General features: G+C 33.8%; 1 protein-coding gene and 1 pseudogene across 1 annotated transcript; one reads left to right on the top strand and one right to left on the bottom strand.

The window, feature by feature from the left end:
* Positions 1-2,059: 2,059 nt before the first annotated feature.
* LOC127836016 (S-formylglutathione hydrolase-like) lies at positions 2,060-14,390 on the top strand (annotated as a pseudogene).
* A 1,246-nt stretch (positions 14,391-15,636) lies between these two features.
* Positions 15,637-23,157, bottom strand: LOC127836015 (uncharacterized). Its single transcript, XM_052362435.1, has 3 exons — positions 22,257-23,157; positions 21,221-21,301; positions 15,637-16,484 (listed from the first exon to the last, which is right to left on the bottom strand). Exons 1-3 carry the CDS (start codon positions 23,155-23,157, stop codon positions 15,637-15,639), a joined length of 1,830 nt encoding a protein of 609 aa, XP_052218395.1.
* Positions 23,158-23,412: the final 255 nt, after the last annotated feature.

Raw genomic sequence — 23,412 nt, 5'->3', positions numbered from 1 at the left:
TTGCAATGCCTGCAATGGTCTCACTCAATACATCTTCTGATAGGTTACAGTCCGCTATGATGGAGCCACTTTCGTTCTCCAGTTGTAGAAGCGTCTTGTTCAAGTCTTTAAGTTCCTCTCCTTCTTGGCTTGATATGTTTGCCAGTTCATCGACGTTGTCACACTTCCTGTGTTTGAACGCACATGTATTACATGTATTACAGCAGAGTTTGCAGTGGTCTTCACAGAAAAACTTGATAGTTTTACCGTGCTCCTGGCACATATCCATACCTTTCGTGTTCACCTCAACAGGGGATGAACCCACATTTTCAATGACAATCAGCTCATGCTGTCCAGGTTTATATATTTCGTGAAGATGACTGCACGGACCACATAGATGTTCGTTACACACATTGCAGATCACAGAGGCTGTATTTGCAGATTTTTTTCTCATACACGGCTCGCAAGATCGGATGACAATTCAATCTCCTGTCATGTCACTTGACACGTCAACACCTGCCTCGATATGTCCACCTTCTGCCATTGTTATTTGTATTTTTTGGTAAAAAATGATTTATTGTATTGTCCGGTACACGATTTTAGCGTTACTGTTATGCTCGTTGAATATTATTCCTCTTTGTTTAATTAATATTTAACCGCTTGCTTCTCCATTAACCTGTTATATGTTTATATGAAATCGAAAGTACTATTTATAAATGTACTTTCTATTTCAAAATAATAATCGTTCGTGTAATTAATGTTATGTTACCTATTTTTTGTAAGTAATCGGCTGTGCTAAATACACACATTGATACACAACATGTAGTAATTAAAAGCAATGTTAAATCTGACAATATTAACTTGATGAACGTAGCTGGGCCAATCTCGTTGCTTTTAATACAGACCATGTTTAAGTTGTTTTAATATCCGTAATGTAATGAAACATTGCTCTTATTTTTTCTGATGAACTGAATGTAGAAGTGTTTTAATGTGTTCTTTACTCAATATGCGCTTATTGAATTTGATTTGACATTTAAGACTAATACTTATACGTTGATAACTTTCTACTGACGTCAATGAGTTATTTAGTGATCAGAAATGCAAATTTAACAATGGCCACGTACTAACGCACAGGAAAATAGTTTGACTAAATGACTGTCAATGTGTCATTATGTTCAATTAATTGAGTCTTAAATAATTAGATTGCCGGACTTGCGCACTAAGTTAGTAAGCTGTTTGCTGGTTCGATTTCCGGACCGGTCACATAACGTGTGTGAGGTTGGTCATGAAATTCTTTCTCCCACTCCCTCGGTTTCATTTAAGTAGGGAAGTATGCCGTTATTGGCATCAATATGTGCAATAAGCACTAATAAACAAGCAAACCCCGGAAAGGTTCCAGATGTTTAACCTGCCGCCTAAGTATGAGTGTAATAATGTTGAAAACGGCCAAAACTCCAACTAAATTGAACAAAACTAAACCAAAACCTAATTGTATTAAACGAGAAATGCATGAACATGTGAATAGTGTGTTTGATACATTACACATAGTACACCAATGTGTACCACGACTTGTAAACTGTCTTATACAATTGTATAATTATTAAGGACGATTGTTAATAATCATCACGAAACTATATTATAGTGTTTCAATGTGAATTCTTTAACATATATCAATGTATTTTTACTGTGCAAGAAAGCTACCACTTTTATGAGCTGTATTGCTGAGATGGATTTTGTACAGTTTAAGCGAAAGTGAGTAAAAATAACGATCGATCATGAACTTAAAAGTTTAACATGGGGTATTTCATTAAAAATCAAAATTACTTGATTAAATATATATTACTCCATGTTATTGTAAATGTTTTCGATTAAAACATGCGCATCTGAATCTTAAAAATTAAAATTTTGACTTGAACAGCTTGGGATCCTTTACTTTCTTTAAAACCCATTATTTCAAAAATCATCTGGAACCATCTTTTTAAATACTGAAAATATCAACATGACAGGATTCTTTCCAGTAATACAACAATGGCTGCAATAATAGATTTGTCATCTAACGAAATTTGTTTGAGGTTTTCAAATGGTAATCAGCAACAAAAGGTTCATTTTAGAGCAAGGTGATCTGTAATAAGAGTACACCAAATGATTGGTTACATTTTCTGAACGCAAGAGAAGATATGTAACGCTTTTAAACATACACAATATCTTCCTCTGAATCAATATTGGTTAGTTTATTGCATACATGCTGACTCGGTCAAAACCTTCTATATTTCCACTAGTGGAACATTATACAATACTGCTACTTCATTAAGTTATGCTGCCATAACAAAAAGTAGAGCTTTTGATATTATGTAACTATGTGCAACATAAAACCACATAGTGTTAACTGAAGCTAAAGTTTCTTTTCTTTTCTGTGTCTTTTTTACAACAACGATGATGTCCCATTTATTTGAACGTAGGTTAATAATAACCATACCCAATTTTCTAACGCATATGATAATACTCGGTAGATAAAAAAAACTATCAAAACACAGAACAGTATAAACCAGATCTGTACAAATGAGCATTCATAGAACATAATTTACCATAAACAACTGGTGTAAAATGATAAACCACTGGTTCCATACTGATTGTGTACTTACAGGCCTGATTTGCACTTAGCAGAATTTTATTACGGAGGCTGGTACCCAGCGTGTAGCTTCATAGAAGGGAATCATCTTGGTGGCGCTTATACTAGTCCACGTGAGTATCGACTTGATGCATGGGGTGCATGTTCAGATTAAACTGCTAAAGCCTTTTATTATCAGTCTATATTTAGTATCCGACTTTGTGCTTTTTCACCCTTAAGCAAATTACTTTTTTCCTCAGTCTTGATAAAACTTAGACAGAATGATCATCTTGAAAATCTATATGTCTTTTTGAAATTCGGCTTGTGTGTCCGAAAACTATGTAAAATCATTAACAAAATCGTGTTACCATTACCACTCTAGAAGCCACATTTATGACTAAATTTCGAATAAACTTTGAATTTTTATGTTGGCAATCAAAATGGACATTGATTTAACTTTGTAAGAATTGTAATCTTGACAATCTATAGGTCAAATTTGAATCTGGTTCGAATGCGGTAAAAAAATGATGATGATGATGTTCAAATGTAGAAACGAAATTTATGGCACAACCTTGATGGACCTTGGTCAGAATGTTAATCTTAACAATATCTAGACCAAGTTGATTCTGCGTCAAGTGTTGATCCAAAACTGGTTACAAAGTTATTTTTTAGCAATGTGTGCACGTTGATCTCAGATAAGGGCTTCAGGGTCATCATGGCTTATTGTTTGGCAAGGGCCTACATCTAATATCCATTTTAGGGACCACACATATGGACAAAGTTAAGAAAGAGGATGGAATTAGCAAGGGTAAATATAAACTTCATCATTCTAAAGATATCCTTTTTAGAGAAAGGCTCTATATATAAGTTCACATGGTTCAGGTTTTTTCATAACAGTAGGACTATTTTGCAAATAATGTTTTTGCAACTGGTCAGTTTTTAGATCCTGTTTTGTGTATTGGTTTTTACAAGATGAGTACATGAAGTGTTTAGTCAATCAACAACGATAATGTGTCATTGACGTTACAGGTGGTGTAAACATTGAAGGTGAAGACGACAACTGGGACTTTGAGTGTGGGGCAGGCATTATTTGTGGATGCTAGAGAGGAGAAATGGAAGACCAACTATAGCATATATTCATATGTTACAAAAGAGGTAGGCGAGATTTGAATAAAACCTTTTTATGAACTTTTTATCTAAATGTTTAAGCGTCCTTATTGTGTAGGACAATTCAATTTTCCATGTTTTGTTTATCATGCTTAAGTTCAGCTTGATAAATACTGTCAGAATAAATGTAAATCACCACAAATGTTCACAATACAGAAATGAACTCAATCGTGATACATCGGCTATCTCGGATTCCTCCGTAAGATAGGCCTCGTGGCTAACGGTCGCCGTATTGCCTTGTATTACTACTTTACTACCCAAAAGGTTGTCAGTCTATTGTTATGAGGCTGTATACGATGCGCGTTGAACTAGCGCCAAACTTTTTACCGAAACTTTGATATAAATAGCACTATTAACGTTCATTTGTGTTGCATTTTGACCTATTATCCAAGTGATTTACTTTTCCATTATTATTTAATCACCCTATCATCCAATTTTTGAGATGAAATTACGGTGTTTACAAAACCAACCAAACCGAAAGTGAAACTGGATGCATTACGTTTCGCGATGTAAACATTAAATATTTGTTCAGTTTGAGGAAGCGAATCAATAATAGACGTTGGAATATGTATGCAATACAGACTATCATTGCCGATTGTAGTACTGGCTAAAAAATACCTTTTATGACAGGTCATGTATAGAACGTTAATCAAATAGTGACCATAAATCACTACAAATGTCTGCGTTGTTCATTAATATAATTAATGCACGTTTCTGATCTAATTGCCTGTATCTAGTTGTAATTAACATGATATTGATAAAATTAAAACGTTTTTTTCATAAATTAACGTGTTTTATTTTTATCATTTAGGGAATATATAATTGTATCATTATCATCATTAAATATTCTGAAAATGATCTAAATTATCATGATTACTTTAAAGTAGAATTTTTAAATTTTACTCATTGTTTTTAATGAATTTGCACATTTGCTTGATTCAAAATAAAATGTATTAATAAGGGTTTCAGTTGTTAGTTTTAACCCATTTTTAGTTCGATTAAATTTAAAGTACTAACTACGTACATGTATGTGAAATGCTATTGAGTTCGTTTCCTGGGCCTAGAACCAGTACTTGGGTGTCTCTTGGAGATTTCTTAAGAATGCTCCCACACTAGGGATCAAACCAGTGACCTCCAGATCATTAGGTGGACACCACATCCATTACACATCAGCGACCTTTAATTAGTAAATTACTTTAGTATTGCAGCATTATATAATGTAATGTTGCTACATATTTTTGGAAAATGATTAATGTGCAGTACTAAATAAATCTAAATGCATACAATTGTAATTGTGTATATTGTGTGATTATTAGTTACAAATTCCCTTTTTACAGGTATACTGGATTATGAAAGACTGATAAACATAAAATTGACAACTCATCTCCCCAACGATACTTTGTGTGGCTCATTCTCGGAACAAACCCATAGTCAGTGAGAAAACTACAGTGTAAAAACCCCACTTGATTGTGACAATTATGGCTGACCAAGCAAATGTTATCATTTAAAATAAAGAAAACTTCCAGTTCAATATACATTTTATACAAATTATGACATTGACCAACACAGAAAATAATTATAAGGTTGATTTTCTCAAAATTGACTGTTACAATTGGATACTGTTTTAAGCTTCACTCTACTTTGTCTGAAAATAAAAGTCCTAAATGATGTAATAGAAACATACATATTTAATTTTTAGTTTTACAAGGATATATATATATATATACATATATTATAATATCTTTTTATCGATGGTCAATCAATTTAAGTTTAACTAATATATACATACACATTTTATACATGTGTATGCTTTGATTTTTTTCTATTGAAGCCAAATTTATATCCTATTAGATAGATAGATAATATCACAGCAGTATTCCTAGTTTGTCTGCAAGTACTGCAGAAATCATGGATTATTATTTTACTGAGTCAGCCTTAATCTTTATATTATAATTGTTAAAACAGATTAAGATGTGCATTATACAATTGAGGATGCATCAAGATTAAAAAATGGTACATGTATAAATTAATAAAGAATCAATAACAATCAGAAACTGCATTTTTTTCAGTATTGTGTGAAAGGATTTGAAGTAATTATGTGTTTTTGAAATATGATTTATGTGAATTTGAATAAATATATAAAATTTAGTGATTTTTTCAGACAAAACTGTTAATTACATACTAAAGTATTCAGAATGTATTATTGTAATATTCATTCGAATTTTTTAGTACAAAAAGCACTTTTCCCTGGCATTTGTATTTATAGTAATTGCATATTTTATAATTCTGACAGCATTTATAAACTGTGTTCATGCAAGCATGAAACCGGTTTCATTTTTTGAGTATTTAAACAAGAGGGCCATGATGGCCCTGTATCGCTCCACTGCTGAAAAAGGCTGAAACAAATTTCTCTGCATGTGCAAATACTTAAATATAGGCCCTATTTAAGCACATGTACACTTTTGTGACCTTCTGGGCTGGGTTAAATTTAACCCCAGGGGCATAATTTGAGCAAATTTTGTAGAGGACTACTTTATCTCACTACATACAAAATGTGGTAGCCCTAGGTCCTAGAGTTAAGGACAAGAATATTTTTAAAGTTTTCACAAAATAAGCAAGATATAAGCGTATATAATGTTCAATTTTGTGACATGCGGGTCAGGATCAAATTTGACCCAAAGGGCATAATTTGAACAAACTTGGTAGAGGACTTTAAGATGTTACTGCATACCAAATTTGATAGCCATAGTCCAAATGGTTTTCGACAAGAAGATTTTTAAAAATTTCACAAAATAGGCGCTTTAAAAGCGTTTATTCAATTGTGTGACCCCCGGGGCAGGGTCAAAGTTGACCCCAGAGGCATTATTTGAACAAATTTGGTAGAGGTTTATTAGATGTCACTACATACCAAATTTGGTAGCCCTAGGCCCAATGGTTATGGACAACAAGATTTTTAAAGTTTTCACAAAATAGGCCCCATATAAGTGTATGTTCAGTTTTGTGACCCCGGGCAGGGTCAAATTTGACCCACGGGGCATAATTTGAACAAACTTGGTAGAGAACTATAACATGTCACTACATACCAAATTTGGTAGCCCTATGCCTTATGGTTAAGGACAAGAAGAGTTTTAAAATTTTCACAAAATAGGCACTATATAAGCATATAATTGATTTTGTGGCCCCCGGGGCAGGGTCAAATTTGACCCCTGGGGCATAATTTGAACAAACTAAGTAGAGGACTATACAATGTCACTACATACCAAATTGTGTAGACCTAGGCCTAATGGTTATGGACAAGATTTTTTTTTAAGTTATCACAAAATAGGCATTATATAAGCATATGTTCAATTTTGTGACCCCCGGGGCAGGGTCAAATTTGACCCAAGGGATTAAATTTGAACAAATTTGGTAGAGGACTTTTAGATGTCACTATATACCAAATTTGATAGCCCTAGGCCGGATTGTTATGGACAAGAATTTTTTTGAAGTTTTCACAAAAAAGGCCTTATATAAGCATATGTTCAATTTTGTGACCCTCGGGGCAGGGTCAAACTTGACCCCAGGGGCATAATTTGAACAAACTTGGTAGAGGACTATAAGATGCCACTACATACCAAATTTGGTAGCCCTAGGCCCAATGGTTATGGACAAGAAGATTTGTAAAGTTTTCACAAAATATACCCTATATAAGCATATGTTCAATTTTGTGACCCCCGGGGCAGGGTCAAATTTGACCCCAAGGGTATAATTTGAACAAATTTGGTAGAGGACTATTAGATGTCTCTACATACCAAATTTGAAAGCCCTAGGCCCAATGGTTATGGACGGGAGATTTTGAAAGTTTTCACAAAATAGGCCTTATTTAAGCAAATTTTCAATTTTGTGACCCCCAGGGCAGAGTCAAATTTGACCCCAGGGGCATAATTTGAACAAATTTGAAAGAGGTTCACCCCAGGAACATTCCTAAGAAATTTCATCAGAATTGGACCAGTAGTTTAGGAGAAGACGTTTAAAGGAAAAGTTTATGCATGGATGCACGATGGACACAGGACCTTTGGCCAGTGGAGCTAAAAATCAAATTAAACATTTAGTTTTGATGTAAAATCAGTTTTTATATGCAAGTGTCTATTTCACTTATAAATTAAAACAGTATATTATTCATTATTGAAAAGATTATTCCAAGCGTCATGTCATATTTCAACTTTGCATAGTGCAGTTAATTGAACATTGTATTGAACTGTATGGGCAGCTGTATTTTTTAATTTATGTATGTTGTATTATACAAAATGCATTATTTCTACCACAAGTAGACCATATAAGGCCTACTGCTACTAAATAGGCACTGGTATGAATTTGACACTGTTTTTGATGCTCATACAAAACTTTAATTATTACTACACTTTAGTATATTAAATATTTTCAAGTTTTTGTTCAACATTTTTTGCAAAAGAAAAGAGTGTCTTAATGCATTTGAAAATATACTTAAAACAAACTAAAAATGCATTTTTAAAATACCTTTTTCCTGGTAAAGTGTATTTGGGACGATAAAAGATACACTTGAAGAGTATTAATGCTGGAAAAATGCAGAAAAAAATACATTTGTTTCTGTTAGAAGTGTGTCTTGTCTGCATTTTTAAGTGTATTAAATGCACATCAAATGCAGATAAATACAATGCCAATACTGTTACATGTATTGTAATTGACATAAAATGCACTTGTTCTTGTAATTAAATGCTTTAGTGAATTGAAATAACCTTTTATAACGTTTTAACAATTAATAATACCTTTTTATATAAATTTTCTTTTGAAATGTGACACTTAAATGATTTTTGCACCACTAGTAAGAGGTATAATTTGTGCTCATAATGCTTTATCATTACACTATATAATATCATTTGTTGTATGAAAATTGCCCGTAAAATTCATGTGAAAGCTCAAGAGATCAATAGCAGCGTGCTATACCCTGCTCCTTTTTACATGACTTGATGGTATTTAGTCCCCAATTCTACATGGCTAAGGGAAAATTAATGTGCAGATTTGACAAATAAGTCTTAACTGGGATCCAATAGGCAGACTTTCATATTACTTGTATTTAATTTAAATCATGATCTGAATTGCTCTTTGGCAAATCTTTGTTGGTCACAGTATTCAACTGAATTTTGTTCACTTTGTAGTGATTATATTTTCTATATTTATCAGACAACATCTTTCTTCAAAAGTTTAACATGATTGCTTGGTTAATTTAGAAACAAGATCAATGCATCATAACATAAAATGAAAATATGTGTAATAGTAAAAATGGCAGCAAAAAAGCACTAGATTATCTGCCTTAAATCTGAGACGATATGTTGATGTATTTGAATTTCTCATAAATAATGTGTTCCATAGTTGTATAATTGTTTAGTCGCATGCATGAGTGGTGTCAATGTCACAATACCAATTAAAGCCTATAATTTACTAAAACAATTTGAAGTTTGATGTGTGTTTTTTTCAAGATCTGTTATGTATAATTATATATACATGTATATATATATATTGTTGAAAAGTTAACATGCAATAAGTTTACTGTAATTAAGTGACAAATAGTTTTACTGATTTGGTTGGATGCATATAAGCAGATATATCATGGTTTGTGCAGAGGACAGTAGCAAAAACAAGAGCTGTCTCCGTAGGATGACATATGCCCCCGATAAACGCTTTAATAAAAGTTATGAGCATTTTTCAAAACCTAAACGCCGACCCTTAGTTCAAGGTCAAAGGGGTCAAAATTTGTGTGTGTATGGGAAGGCCTTGTCCATATACACATGCATACCAAATATGAATGTTACATCTGAAGCGACATAGAAGTTATGAGCATTTTTTCGAAACCTAAATGCAAAGTGTGACGGATAGACAGACGGACAGTGCGATCACTATATGCCCTCCTTTGGGGGCATACAAATGTGTTTCACATTGTTTTGGTAAATTAGCAATGTAGTTAAAAGAACAGAATCATCAATTATAAAGTTATTGATTATAAAGTGTTGCTGGCATATTTGATGCATTCATTTAGCTATAAGAAGGTCCCTGTTTTATCCCCACTGGCACCGAGTGAGGGTTCTCAAAATCTTTAAACAATATGAATAACTACATATAGGGTCAAGAGCCTTGTTGATATGGGGGCTAAACACCTGAAATCAAAGCGACCCAGGTTAAAGGCCGAGGCCAAATAAATAAACCAGAGGCCGCATGTGCCTGCTATACTCTGAACAAGTATTGTTTCTTCTCAGAAAACTGGCTTAAGTGTCTTACTAAGCTTTAGACTTTGAGTTTCAGTGCAATCAATCTAAAATAAATTGGTCAAATTAAATAATAATTTGTAAAAAAATAAACATTCTGCACACATTCAATTATTTACTTTACCTGTGTGCATGAATCATTTCAGTCTTGATGGTTAGTGAACTATGTCAAAAGCACCATAGCTATGAAACACTTGTATTTTGAATAGTGCAATGTTCCACAGAAATGATGCTGATGATAATTCTACACGATGATGAATTATTAGATATATTTCTAAATTCCATTTCCACCAACAAATCGGTTATTCCACTACCAGTTCACATGCTTCATACACAGTTGAAAATAACACTATTTCACTCAACAACCGTGACACATGTACTCAATTTTTCAACTTTTCGCAATTAAACTTGTCTCCTACTGTTATTGTTGTTGTTGTACTTTTTAAAGTAGTTCGAAAGATGGCGACCATTAACCCAGAGATTGATTTATGAAATAAATCGTCTGCTGATCCAGAGTGAAATGAACTGTGTGAAAACCACTAAGACTCAACGATTACAAATCAGCAAAAAGTACACAAACCTCCAAGACAATCTCAAGTAAAGCCATTTAGTTTCAGGCATCTTGCCTCGCATCATTCTACTTTAAATCTGAATAAATGTGAATGCTTGAAAAACAATAATGTTCGCCAATAACTTTTTTTCCGGCAATTCATGTATTTGTTCTTTGTTTCAGTTGCCAGACGTTATAAATGACAATTTTAGCAGTTGCCAGAAAACATGCCCATATTTGGTCATAGGTATGTACCCAGCAGATAAAATGATTAAATGCAAATTAAGCACAGTACTTTCTCTCAAAATGAGGACCAAAGACTCCCTTTTTAAGATCTTAACGATTTCCCAACTCAGGATGTTACACTCGTATAGAAATTTCTTCAACAAAAGAATATTTTTCTGTTTCAAGTGCAAAATGGAATTTGATCATTTGTTTCTGCCTCTCACTTTCCTTTTTTGTGCAAGCTGCACAATTGGTATCCTTTTGCATTAAAATGATGACAGGTGTCACGGTAAACTTTAAAATTGCTTGATAAACGATCAACTTACAGTCTTTTTTTTTTAGCCAGACTAAACCTTTGAACTTAAGGTGTGACCTTGACATTTTAGATGGGGTGATTGACCTTGTAGGCAAAACATCATCTCGTGGTGGATAAGGATCCCATGTTTATATTTTTGGCTCACCCTAGCACATAGTGCTTATTGAGCGCTTTAAGGGTCTATATGTCTTTGGGTCCATTGTGAAGGCCCTCTTGTTTAGCTAAACTTTTCCTTGGTCTGAGCCATCCAACTTACCCATTCGTCAGCAAAAGCGTTTTGCTCTGGTTAAAGTAAACATACAAAATCAAGTTTAAATTGTCATCCTTGCAACATAGCATGCACTTATATCTGTCTGATTCAAATAGCACAGTCACTATTTGCTGGGACTGTGAACATATTGTACCAGTGAACCATGTTCACTTAATATCGATGTTAATAGGTTAGGTTACTGCCATGATATGACTGAAATACCCCTATAAACTAAATTCTATAACAATTTGCTGTTCCAGCATGGGAGGGCATGGGGCACTCGTCTGTGAATTAAAGAATCAGGGCAAGTTCCAGTATGTGAGTGCAGTGTCCACTATCTCCAACCCAATCAAAGCACCGTTGGTAATCACAGCTTTCACATGATATCTGGGAGGGGACCAGTCTAAATGGCAGGTAAGCAGTGAGTGCATTCCTCATTATCTTTACCATACAAGGCCTTTTCAATAGGTTTAATTCGGATCTCGCGTGCTGTGGGTTTTTCCGATTTCTGAGCGCGCGCGGGAGGTACAAACATTGTCATTGATACAGTAATGACCAGTAACGTCGATATCGCTTCCCATTCAGTAGTGGATAATAAGTATTTAAACGACAGTAGTTTTTCCTGTAGGAAATGTCAAAGTTCAAGTCTTTTGTTGTTATTACTATCATTATTAATAATTACACATAACAAATCTAACACTGCTATACATGTATGTCAGACTTTTAATACATGATTAAAGTCTAAATACACTGTTCAGATGTACAGCCGCCTATACGAATTGGTCCAGTAGTTAACATCCTTAACAGACATGAAAAACAGACTTTGTCAGCTGTATGGTAATGAAGGAGCCTATACAAACGGCTTGACACATGCAATATTTCTTCTGAAAAACATTATTCATGTTCTTGACTTTTCGGCATGCTTTACAGATATAGCAAATAAAAGAAATGTATGGTAAAGTTCGTTAGTGATGTGCCTTCTTATCTTAAAGTCTTAGTCTTTAACGAATAATTTTCTTTGCTTTTGAGATTAGATTAAAGAAAAGCATCACAATAGAGCTATATCAATAGACATATCAATATCTAATCGATATGGAGCGACATATTAGTTCAAGTACTACGAATGGACTGAGGATAGTAAGGTTTTTGTTGTTTGGTACTTGTCTATATGATTTTAAATGTATTTGAATAGGATAATATACATACGATGGAGTCAATGTACTGGTAGTTTCGTTTACAAACTTCCATTTAAACTGTATGCCCAGGCCTACGCACAGTTAATGCAATCACATAGATACGTGACCGAAGTTGTTTACATGTAGATGCAGGATTATATCGTGCTACATAGTAGTCTTACCAATTACACACGATCGAGTTCATCTAAAGACAAATGATTAAATCATGGTATTGTTATGAACTATAACGAACGTTTGAGCAGAAATAGTGGTGTTTATGATTCAGAGATAAGAGAAATTATTGATTCACTCTCTTTTAAAATATGCTAGTCAGCTTTTGTTTGTACCTACCGCGCGTTCTCAAATATCAGAAAAACCCAGACTGGAGAGTTCCGAATTACAACTTTACTTGCAAGGACTAACGAATAATGTAAGGCACATTGTGATTTCACTCTTGTTTGACCTTGTAAGGCTCCATCAATATTTCAAGGCTTTGACAGGGAAACATTGCATAGAACTAGCGTTATTGGTATATAGATTTTCATTTGAGATTCAGTAAGTCCAAGTGACCCATCTTTAATATGATTTGATTTAATCTACATAGACACAGTTTTTATTAGCCTTGTCATTAATTGTATTGTCAATATTGCCATGGTCACCATTAATATTGCTGTTGTTATCATTGCAATCATCATAGTCATCAAAGCATTGTGTTTAATTTATTTTCCCACAGGCGTATAAAGCCACGGAACTCGTGAAGAAGTACACTGGTCCGGCCCTAAATATGCTTGTAGACCAAGGAAAGGCAGACAACTTCTATGTGGAAGAACAACACCTGCCTGTCAATCTGTCAGCTGCATGTGCGTCCAACAATGTGCCGATCAATCTGAGAATACATGAGGAAACCGCGTATTTGTTTTGTTTCAACAACTTTTAAAGTTTTAAAGTTGTATGTTAAAGAAATAAAATGTAAAATGTGTACCATTACAAATATTGCTTAGCAGAAACTTAGCCATAAAAGTAACTCTTGTGCTATGCTGCCAGTCTCTGTTTTACTAAATCTGCACATCACAATGGTTTGCAAAACAACGCTTTTTACTTAAAATTTATCAAAATAATGTCCCACTTAAAAATATGAGGGGTATCCTGCTTCGACCATGTCCGTTGTACAGTTGTTCAAGGTCACAAGGTGCTTGTTACATGACATGTAAACCATTTTGTGTATGCACGCTACAAAGAGACTTCGTTGACAAGCAATCATGTACATTGGTATAATTATTACTTGTTATTAAAGAAAAACACCTTTATATTTTGAGGTTAACAGGTCAAAGGTCAAGGTCATGGGCGTCACTTTTGATTCCAGAAGTCTTGTGTTGGACTTATGGGGAAGGCAAAACTTTTAATTCAATTTTTTTCTTGCAATTGTAATTAGTGACGACAATTTAAAGCACTAAGAGCTTAAATAGTAAACGTATTGGATGAGATTGTTCGAAAAATGCATCAATCTGTTAACAAGCCCCTTAAAGGTATGATAATGCTTGTCCTGGTTAATATTTAGTGAAGGAAGGCCTGTATAAAAATGGTGATCAATTGAGCAAGAAATCCAAAGTAAGGGTCACTTCGGGAAAGCAATATTACAAGATCATTTAAAAAATGCACAGTTGATTGACGCTCGGCTTCTCTTAGAAGACATACATGTTTTCAAAACATCTCATGTAAAACCTGTGTAAGCTAATATTTTTCTCCTTATTTTTATTCCAGGGTTGCGACCATAGCTACTATTTCATCGCTAAATTCATCGAGGAGTGCATCAACCACCACGCCAAGTTTCTCTTTCAGTGAATAATGATATTACAGCATCAACAGTTATATTAACTTTAGTGACTTGATTCTTACGATTATAATTTGATTTTGACTTAGGATGATTTTATAACAATGTCTGATACCTGCTGTGCATTTAAATGGACTGATGCATATGTGTTTCTTGGAAGTGGTATGTTATTTTCAAGACAGCATTTGTCTAGATTTAAAGCATTGTAAAAAATGATGTTAAATCTTTACCTAAGATATTTTTTGTCGCAAATGCACATTCGCTGAATAATGTACGTTAATGATATTTATCAATTGAATTAAATTTTAGCAATATTAAGGACACTTTCTTAAAGAGAGTATGCGCGACTTTTATATGTGTTGAATTGTAATATATTGATAAAAATATGTATCAATAACACAAAATAGGCAAGAAAAATTTCATAAAATGCTGCAAAGACAAATTAGCGTCCCGAGCCGATTGTGATATTTCGTACATATTTTCCTACAATAACCGAAGCATTCGTCTTCTTCGTGTGTCGTATGATTAGATATCGTTGCAGGAAATTAAAACTAAATTGTGTCTTTGTGTCGTATGAACGAATCTGCACTAAAAATAAATTTAGATTCGCATCGTACATGCATGCTGGCGAATTCGACTGTACAGACATTTTCGATTTCAGAATTAAATATCTGGTTTATTTTGCATGTTCCGACACATGTTCTTCTTAACTGTTATTTTAATTTATATTGAAATATATGTATAATAATTTTTTGCACATGTTATGTAAATTCATAAATATTTGCCAAATCGTGCATACTCTCTTTCAATAAAATATTTAACAATAATGATACAAGTATTTTTTTATTTTATGTTGTATATTATAGTGTATTTAATAATAAATTAAAATATGTGTATGGATAACGGTAATGTTAAGATAACTTTGCAAAATAGTGTTTGAATATTAACAGATAGTGACGTAACTAACGGAAATTTTGGTTAAACATCAACCAGTGGTAAGACTTAAACCTTAACCATGCGCATAGCACACAATTTAATCTTTTATAAGACACATGGTTGTAATTTGAAGACATGTATTATTTGTATAGTTGCAGTATTTACATTGATGCATATGTACAATGTCAATTTAACCATGACTACTTTCCAAAGAGGATAAACCTATATAGTCTCTTACAACAAACAGCAGATCGATTAATTCATGTAACATGCGCATTGATATACATGTTTATTCAATAAATTCTATGCATGATTTAACATTTATGATACTTTGTACATCCGCAATTTCCTTTCTCCAGGAGCACCATTCGATACTGCCAATCTGTTCCTATCTTTATTCATACACAGGGTATACGGCCACTTCATATCCAATGGGTAGGTACCTAGAATGTTACCATCAGCAGTCAGGTGTACGATTGAGTCCTTCATCATACTGCACACCAGCACCGTGTCGCCAGGCCCTACACAGGCTCCACGAGGTTCCTGTATATTCTCATCAGTGACTGCTCTAGACGTGCCCTTAACGGTATCATACACGTAAACAGTGTGAGCGTACCTGTCAGTCAGTACCAATGTGTTCTTAGACGGGACATATGTGCACTTGCTCTCAGCAAATTTGTACGTCTTGTTATTGAACAGAACACGATCAAAGTCAGACTCAACACCCGCCTGCGTTATCATTCTCACTGGGCGTGAATCATCGTATGTACTCAAAACCATGTGTGCTGGGGTCATGAAGTATATGGAGAAGACATCGCTCGACGTGTTTATCTGCCTGGTCATTTCGATGGCATTGCCAGGACTCACGGACAAGAGACGCACTGTCTTATCAAACATCGTTACTGCCAGCTCACTCTGAGACAGACATACAACGTCACGTGGGTTTGTATTGAACTTGTACGGCGTTCCTAGTATCTTTAGTTGGTCATCCATTATGATACAGTTACAATTCTTGTTATCAACGGCTACCAGTCTCCCGTCTGGTAGGAAGTCAAGCCCAGTAAGGAAAGGTTCCTTATCATCTCCAGTCTGTTTGATATCCACGGACACAAGCAGATCCATGGTGACTGGTTTAATCGGAGCTGACAGAGCGCTGTCACTTGAACAACCTAAATGAAAAATGTCTGATCAACAATATAAATAATCGGGAATATCATTAAATAAGTAGATCAAATATCACATCACTTCATTGTTCTATTACAAATGAAATAAGTCAGGAAAATATGTTTGTTAACGTATTTGACTTAAATAATACTTCGCAATTTTAAATGATGAATAATGTATACACAGGAGTCATTGACTTCATTGCTTGTCATAAGCGTATGCGCCCGGTATTTTCTAGAATTTATAAACGAACGAAATCGTAGGGGTGGTCAAAGTCGCACACGTTAATTATTCACAAAATTGCGGGAATAAGTAGCTAGGGAAAAATAGCATATCTATTAAGTTTGTACCCATTTATAGATGTCATAGAAATTGTTGGGTGAGGACTCATATGAGCATATTTTTAAAACTTATGGTTACATAATAAATCACTCGTTTTTACTTTTTTCCGAAAAATAATTTGGAATGCGGATTTTTATTTTACTGACGTATGTATACACTATTCTATCGTCTATTAGTGTTCACATGTATTATAATATGTAAGTAATACCATATTATTTAAAATTGATAATCTAGTATTAATAATATATGTGTGCACGTTGCTTTAAATTACAATACGTTAAGAGGGATATTTCTCCGGTTGGGTGACTGTCCTCAAGAAGCTTGGACGCGTTTCAGCTTTTGATATATATTTTAATTTTATGTTTTCGAATGTAGTTTCATTTTCATTGCTAAAAACATATATGTCTTACTCATACACGTACACCCAATATGTTATTTAGACATGTAACTATCCTCCGGTTGGAGACTTGACTGATTCCGCACCTAAATTAACATGCTTAAGTTTGGCGAAAGTACTATGAATCTCTATCAAATAAGAGGTTAAGAACAAAAAAGTATCCAGTGAATGTAATTAAGTGAAGCTGATCTCGTTCACGTGGACTCAACAGTATATTATGAACGTGTTTTAAAGCGATGCTACCTACTACGATTGGTAGTGCGCTGACCTTTCATTTCCAAATATTATAGAAAGTTCGTACAGAAGAGATGTTTTGAAACATGTTATTATATAATACTCTATGTGGATGGATCAATTTTTATGGTTCATATTATTTACGGCAGTTTTTGGATAAAAAATTGACATTTTTTTTAACAACGGCATCGAAAACTGACAATAAATATATGGTGTGTACTCCGCAGTTAATTTTAGATAACGCCCGTTTTGTCGATATCGTACCAATTCGATACACCGACAAATTACAGTTTTTTAAATATTCATTTACACTTTTAAACGAAACAACAAAAATCGTTAATTTTCAAGCAGATCCTTAACCAAATAGTTGCAATGCCTTAGAACAAAATAGTTTTAGCATTTTCCAAACTACGAGCGCACATGACATGTTCTGGCATACTGGTTTTATTAACAGTATCCGCTGTACATAGTGATAGCAGAAAGTTTAGTTGTATCAGGAAACTTACGCAATTTTATTTAAAGATTCATAGCACTTCAAGTCACGATTGTAATTCATTTATATTTATATTTTAACTTTAAAAAAGTATTTGAACGATACAAAATGGTTTCCATGAGCAAATGTACTTAGATGTGTTGTCTGAAACATAGTATTTTTTTACAAATTTCAAGAGATTGCAACAAGAATAACTGTAATCCTAATAAATATTTAACATTATTTAAGCGCATTGGGTTAGTTTCTTCTAGGCAGCGTAGGCCTAGACCTACAACTGTTTATCAAAAGTAAACAATAAAAGTAAAATGCAATACAAAGCACAGGCTTAGGAGGTTAATGGGGTGAACGATTCCATACATGAAATTTAATCTTGTAAAGTAAAATCAGTGCTGCAAACTGACACTGTGAAAATTGCAGTCTGGAAAATGATATAAACAAATGCCGATATTTTATTAAATAAATTTAAAGATGTTAACTTCTTTTTGAAATGTTCATTTGTGTTTATGCAAAAACATTCCTTTATCTACATTAAATGATTAAGGTACAGAGATACTTCAGAAATATTTAATTTAAGACACTAACCCATGTTGTACACATTTCAGACACGAACACGGCAACCCAAAACCCCAAAAAACAAAAACTTTGCAGTAAACTCTTAACTTGTAAAGGACGCCAGTAAGATGGGGAACAATATCACGGCAAAACTTCTTTGTGGGTTTCCTCTTACTTATATCTATTTGACCCACCCAAATATCAGCATCTTAATATTTAAAAATTCCAACGCCGCGAAACCAGGTTTTCAACGTTTAGGATATTAATGCAAATAACTGGAATCTCAGGCTAGGTCTTCATGTAAGCTACACACAAACCATATCAGCGCAATACCCCATCCAAACTTAATTCATTGAGCACAAAACGGTATATGTAATTTAACTAACAGTGACTTTTACCTTTATTCAATTGGTCTTTAATGCAATGCAACGCTTTGTCAATATTTAGCTAGGTAACGGCTAATTTAAGCCTATGGTTTCTAAATGAACAGTATTAACCTGTATAACATATGTATTTAAAGTTATTAAAGAGCTTTCGTATAACAAATATTCTAACGAAAGAAACTGGTACCCAAGCGATTAGCTTGAGAGAAATTTATAATATATGCAGATCTTAGTTTGCAGACAAATCACGCGTTGACAACATTTTTGAAAGAAACAGAAACTACTTTATTCAATCGTTTCAAGTTTGTAACGCTTTGTAAGTGTTTCAATATAAAACAATGATAATTAATAAAAAACATAATTGTATAATGTATGCAGTGTAATGTTGTTTTGTTTAAACAGTTTTATTTTTCTATATTTGACAACAAGTTGTAACATTGTCAATTCGTCAATATTTTAACATTCCCTCTATTGTTTCAACATGCATCGTGTGACTCAATGTCAATGCTTTAAAAGCCACTTACTCATACCTTTATTGAAATTGGTTGTTTCCTGTTTAAAGGGATCTTTTCACGCTTTGGTAAATTGACAAAATTGAAAAAAGTTGTTTCAGATTCGCAAAATTTCGTTTTAGTTATGATATTTGTGAGGAAACAGTAATACTGAACATTTACCATGGTCTAATATAGCCATTATATGCATCTATTGACGATTTGAAAACCTAAAAATTATAAAGCGTTGCAACGCGAAACGATTGAATAATGTGGAGAGTTCTGTTTTTGTCGTTAAATTTTGTGAAACTACGAAGATTGCTTATATAAGGTATAAAATACGTCAAGTATGTGTACTCGGCGGAATAGCTCAGTAGGCTAAAGCGTTTTTACTTCAGGACTCTGGCAGGACTCCAGGGGTCACTGGTTCGAAACCTGCTCCGGGCAATGTTCTTTTCCTTTTTTAAATTTTATTCTTGATTTTTTACTGAAGCTTTTACGATCCAATGTTTACATTTATCAATATAAAGCATTTAATGAATAAGTTAAAAAATGCCAAAATCTGTGAAAAGGCCCCTTTAACTTCAGAAGATTCTTGTTTTTCCGTTGGACATGTTTGCACAAAATCTGAAAGAACAAGAGATGTGTTTGTCAGAAACACAATGCCCCCTATTGCGCCGCTTTGAAATAAAAGTTCAGTATATCATTTGGCAGGTTTAGAAAGTATCTCCATTTTAAAGCATATTACTTCCCTTGGATTGTTTGTTTTGACTTTTGACCTTGAAGGATGACCTTGACCTTTTGAATACTGAAACTAGTATTTTTATTTTATGTTGTATATTATAGTGTATATATTAATAAATTAAAATATTTGTATGGGTAACGGTAATGTTAAGATTACTTTGCAAAATAGTGTTTGCACAAAACGTATTTGAATATTAACAGATAGTGACTTAACTAACGGAGATGTTTGGTTAAACATCAACCAGTGGTAAGACTTAAACCTTAACCATGCGCATAGCACACAATTTAATCTTTTATCAAACATTCATGGTTGTAATTTGAAGACATGTATTATTTGTATAGTTGCAGTATTTAAATGGATGCATATGTAAAATGTAAATTTAACCATGACTACTTACCAAAGAGCATAAACCTATATAGTCTCTTACAACAAACAGCAAATCGATTAATTCGATTACATGCGCATTGTTATACATGTATATTTAATAAATTATATGCATGATATAACATTTATGATACATTGTACATCAACAATTTCATCTTTCCAGGAGCACCATTCGATACTGCTAATCTGCTCCTATCTTAATTCATACACAGGGTATATCCAACTGGTCTTAAATGCAATCCAACGCTTTGTCACTATTTAGCTAGGTAACGGCTAATGTAAGGCTATGATTTCTTTATGAACAGAATTAACCCGTATAACAGAAGTATTTAACGTAATTAAAGAGCTTTTGTATTGTAAATATTCTAACAAAAGAAACTGTTTCCCGAGCGATTAGCTTGAGAGAAATTTATAATATATGCAGATCTTAGTTTGCAGACAAATCACGCGTTGACAACAATGTTGAAAGGAACAGAAACTATTTTATTCAATCGTTTCAAGTTTGTAACGCGTTTTAGGTGTTTCAATATAAAACTATGATAAATAATAAAAAGCATAATTGTATAATGTATGTAGTGTATTTTGTTTTGTTTAAACAGTGTTATTTTTCTATATTTGACAACAAGTTGTAACATTGTCAATTCGTCAATCTTTTAACATTCCCTGTATTGTTTCAATATGCATCGTGTGACTCAATGTCAATGCTTAAAATCCACTTACTCATACTTTTATTGAAAGTGGTTGTTTCCTGTTTAACTTCAGAAGATTCTTGATTTTCCGTTGGGCATGTTTGCACCAAATCTGAAAGAACAAGAGATGTGTTTGTCAGAAACACAACGCCCACTATTTCGCCGCTTTGAAATGAATGTTTAATATATCATTTGGTAGGTTTAGAAATTATCTCCCTTTTAAAGCATAATGCTTCCCTTGGATTGTATGTTTTGACTTTTGACCTTGAAGAAGGACCTTGACCTTTCACCACTCAAAAGGTGCAGCTCCATGAGATACACATGCATGCCAAATATCAAGTTGCTATCTTCAATATTGTTAAAGTTATGGCCAATGTTAAAGTTTTCGGACGGACGGACGGACAGACAGACGGACGGACTGACGGACAATTAAACTGCTATATGCCACTCAACCGGGGGCATAAATACTATTTAATAGAACATGTTTATTTCAAAACCACACAAGGTCCGGTACAACGTGCCGTTTAATGGAATTGACAATATATGTAAATAATATTTTTATATGTCTGTATTAAATACAGTGGGGATTGGTTTTGGTCAACATGGAACGGGCTGAAATAAAAAAAGTTAAAGATACGAAACTGTATTACAATATAAAGGTGTGACGATTTGATAAATTGAAGCCGTTGTTATTCGAATTTTATACCAAAGCGATAAAGATTACATTTCAAGAAACAACGACTTGTGTGATTCATAATCACTATTTACAATTCAGACATTGCAGGGCGTTTTTATTGATTTGGGGAAAGGGCCTTGCCTTTAATTTTGGGGAAACAATTATCGACAAAACTGTAAAAGGTTAACACATTTCCCAAGGTAAGCTTGTCATTGTGGGAAAATTGCATGTTTTAAAAGAAATTCACTTAGGGGGAGGGGCCTTTATAAGGCCCTTGCTACAGATGGAAAAAAGCCCTGAATTGAAAAAAAAACTATACAACAAAAATAAAAGAACATCGGACATGTAACTTTTTTAGCACACCATTGCATTGTATCACAGGCAAACAAACCTGTATGCATACGGTGTCGCTCTACTTGCAGTTTTACAATGCCGTCTTCCTCTTTAAAAAGGGATAATAAATGTGCTGAGAAGTCCAAGGAAACAGTTGAAGTGATAAATTTGCTTCGCTGCTCGGTTATATGGGTTTCTACACCTTTTATTTTCTCATTGATAATTTTGGCGATAATATACTTTTGTTGAGGTGTTCCATGTTCGACAAGAGCAGAACTAACCGATAGGAGTTCATTGATGTCTTCCTTTACGTTCGAAGAAAATTTATTTATTTCGCATAAGCGCTTCATCTCATCCGCTTTAAAATCATCCGCCTCTTCAATCATCTTTGTTTTTGCCTTATCAAATAGCTCGATAATACGATCCCTCATTTCATCAACCTGTTTTGCAATGCTTGCAATGGTCTCACTTAATACATCTTCTGATAGCTTACACTCCGCAATGATGGAGCCACTTTCGTTCTCCAGTTTTAGAAGCGTCTCGTTCAAGTGGTTGAGTTCTTGTCCTTCTTGGCTTGATATATTTGTCAGTTCATCGACGTTGTCGCACTTCCTGTGTTTGAACGCACATGTACTGCAGCAGAGTTTAGAGTGGTCTTCACAGAAAAACTTGATAGTTTTACCGTGCTCTTGGCACATATTCATACCTTTCATGTTTACCTCAACAGGGGCTGAACCCACATGTTCAATGACAACAAGCTCATGCTGTCCAGGTTTATATATTTCATGAAGATGACTACACGGACCACACAGATGTTCGTTACACACTTTGCAGATCACATAAGCTGTACTTGCAGATTTTTTTCTCATACACGGCTCGCAAGATCGGATGACAATGCGATCTCCTGTCATGTCACTTGACACGTCAACACCTGCATCGATATGTCCACCTTCTGCCATTGTTATTTATATTTTTATGGTAAAAACGTTTAACGTTTTATTGTATTGTCCGGTACACGATATTAGCGTTACTATAATTACTAGTTGAATATAAAATATTTATTTTCTTCGGTTAAGTTAATAGTTAATATGTATGCACTTGCTTCTGTTATATGTTTAAATGAAATCGAAAGTACTTTCGATTTCAAAATAGTAATCGTACGCTTAACGAATGAAATGTTACCTATATGTTGTAGGTAATCGGCTGAGCTAAAT

Source organism: Dreissena polymorpha, chromosome 6, assembly GCF_020536995.1.
Source record: "Dreissena polymorpha isolate Duluth1 chromosome 6, UMN_Dpol_1.0, whole genome shotgun sequence".
Classification (NCBI taxonomy): Eukaryota; Metazoa; Mollusca; class Bivalvia; order Myida; family Dreissenidae; genus Dreissena; species Dreissena polymorpha.
This window is presented reverse-complemented; position numbering and strand designations above follow the sequence as displayed.

Coding starts and splice junctions, on each gene's coding strand:
- LOC127836015 (XM_052362435.1), bottom strand. CDS start 23,157: ATGGCAGAAGGTGGACATATCGATGCAGGTGTTGACGTGTCAAGTGAC. Junction 21,302..22,256: donor GCGACACCGTATGCATACAG/GTTTGTTTGCCT, acceptor TTGTTCTTTCAG/ATTTGGTGCAAACATGCCCA. Junction 16,485..21,220: donor CACTTTCAATAAAAGTATGA/GTAAGTGGATTT, acceptor TTTTTCATTTAG/GTTGTTCAAGTGACAGCGCT.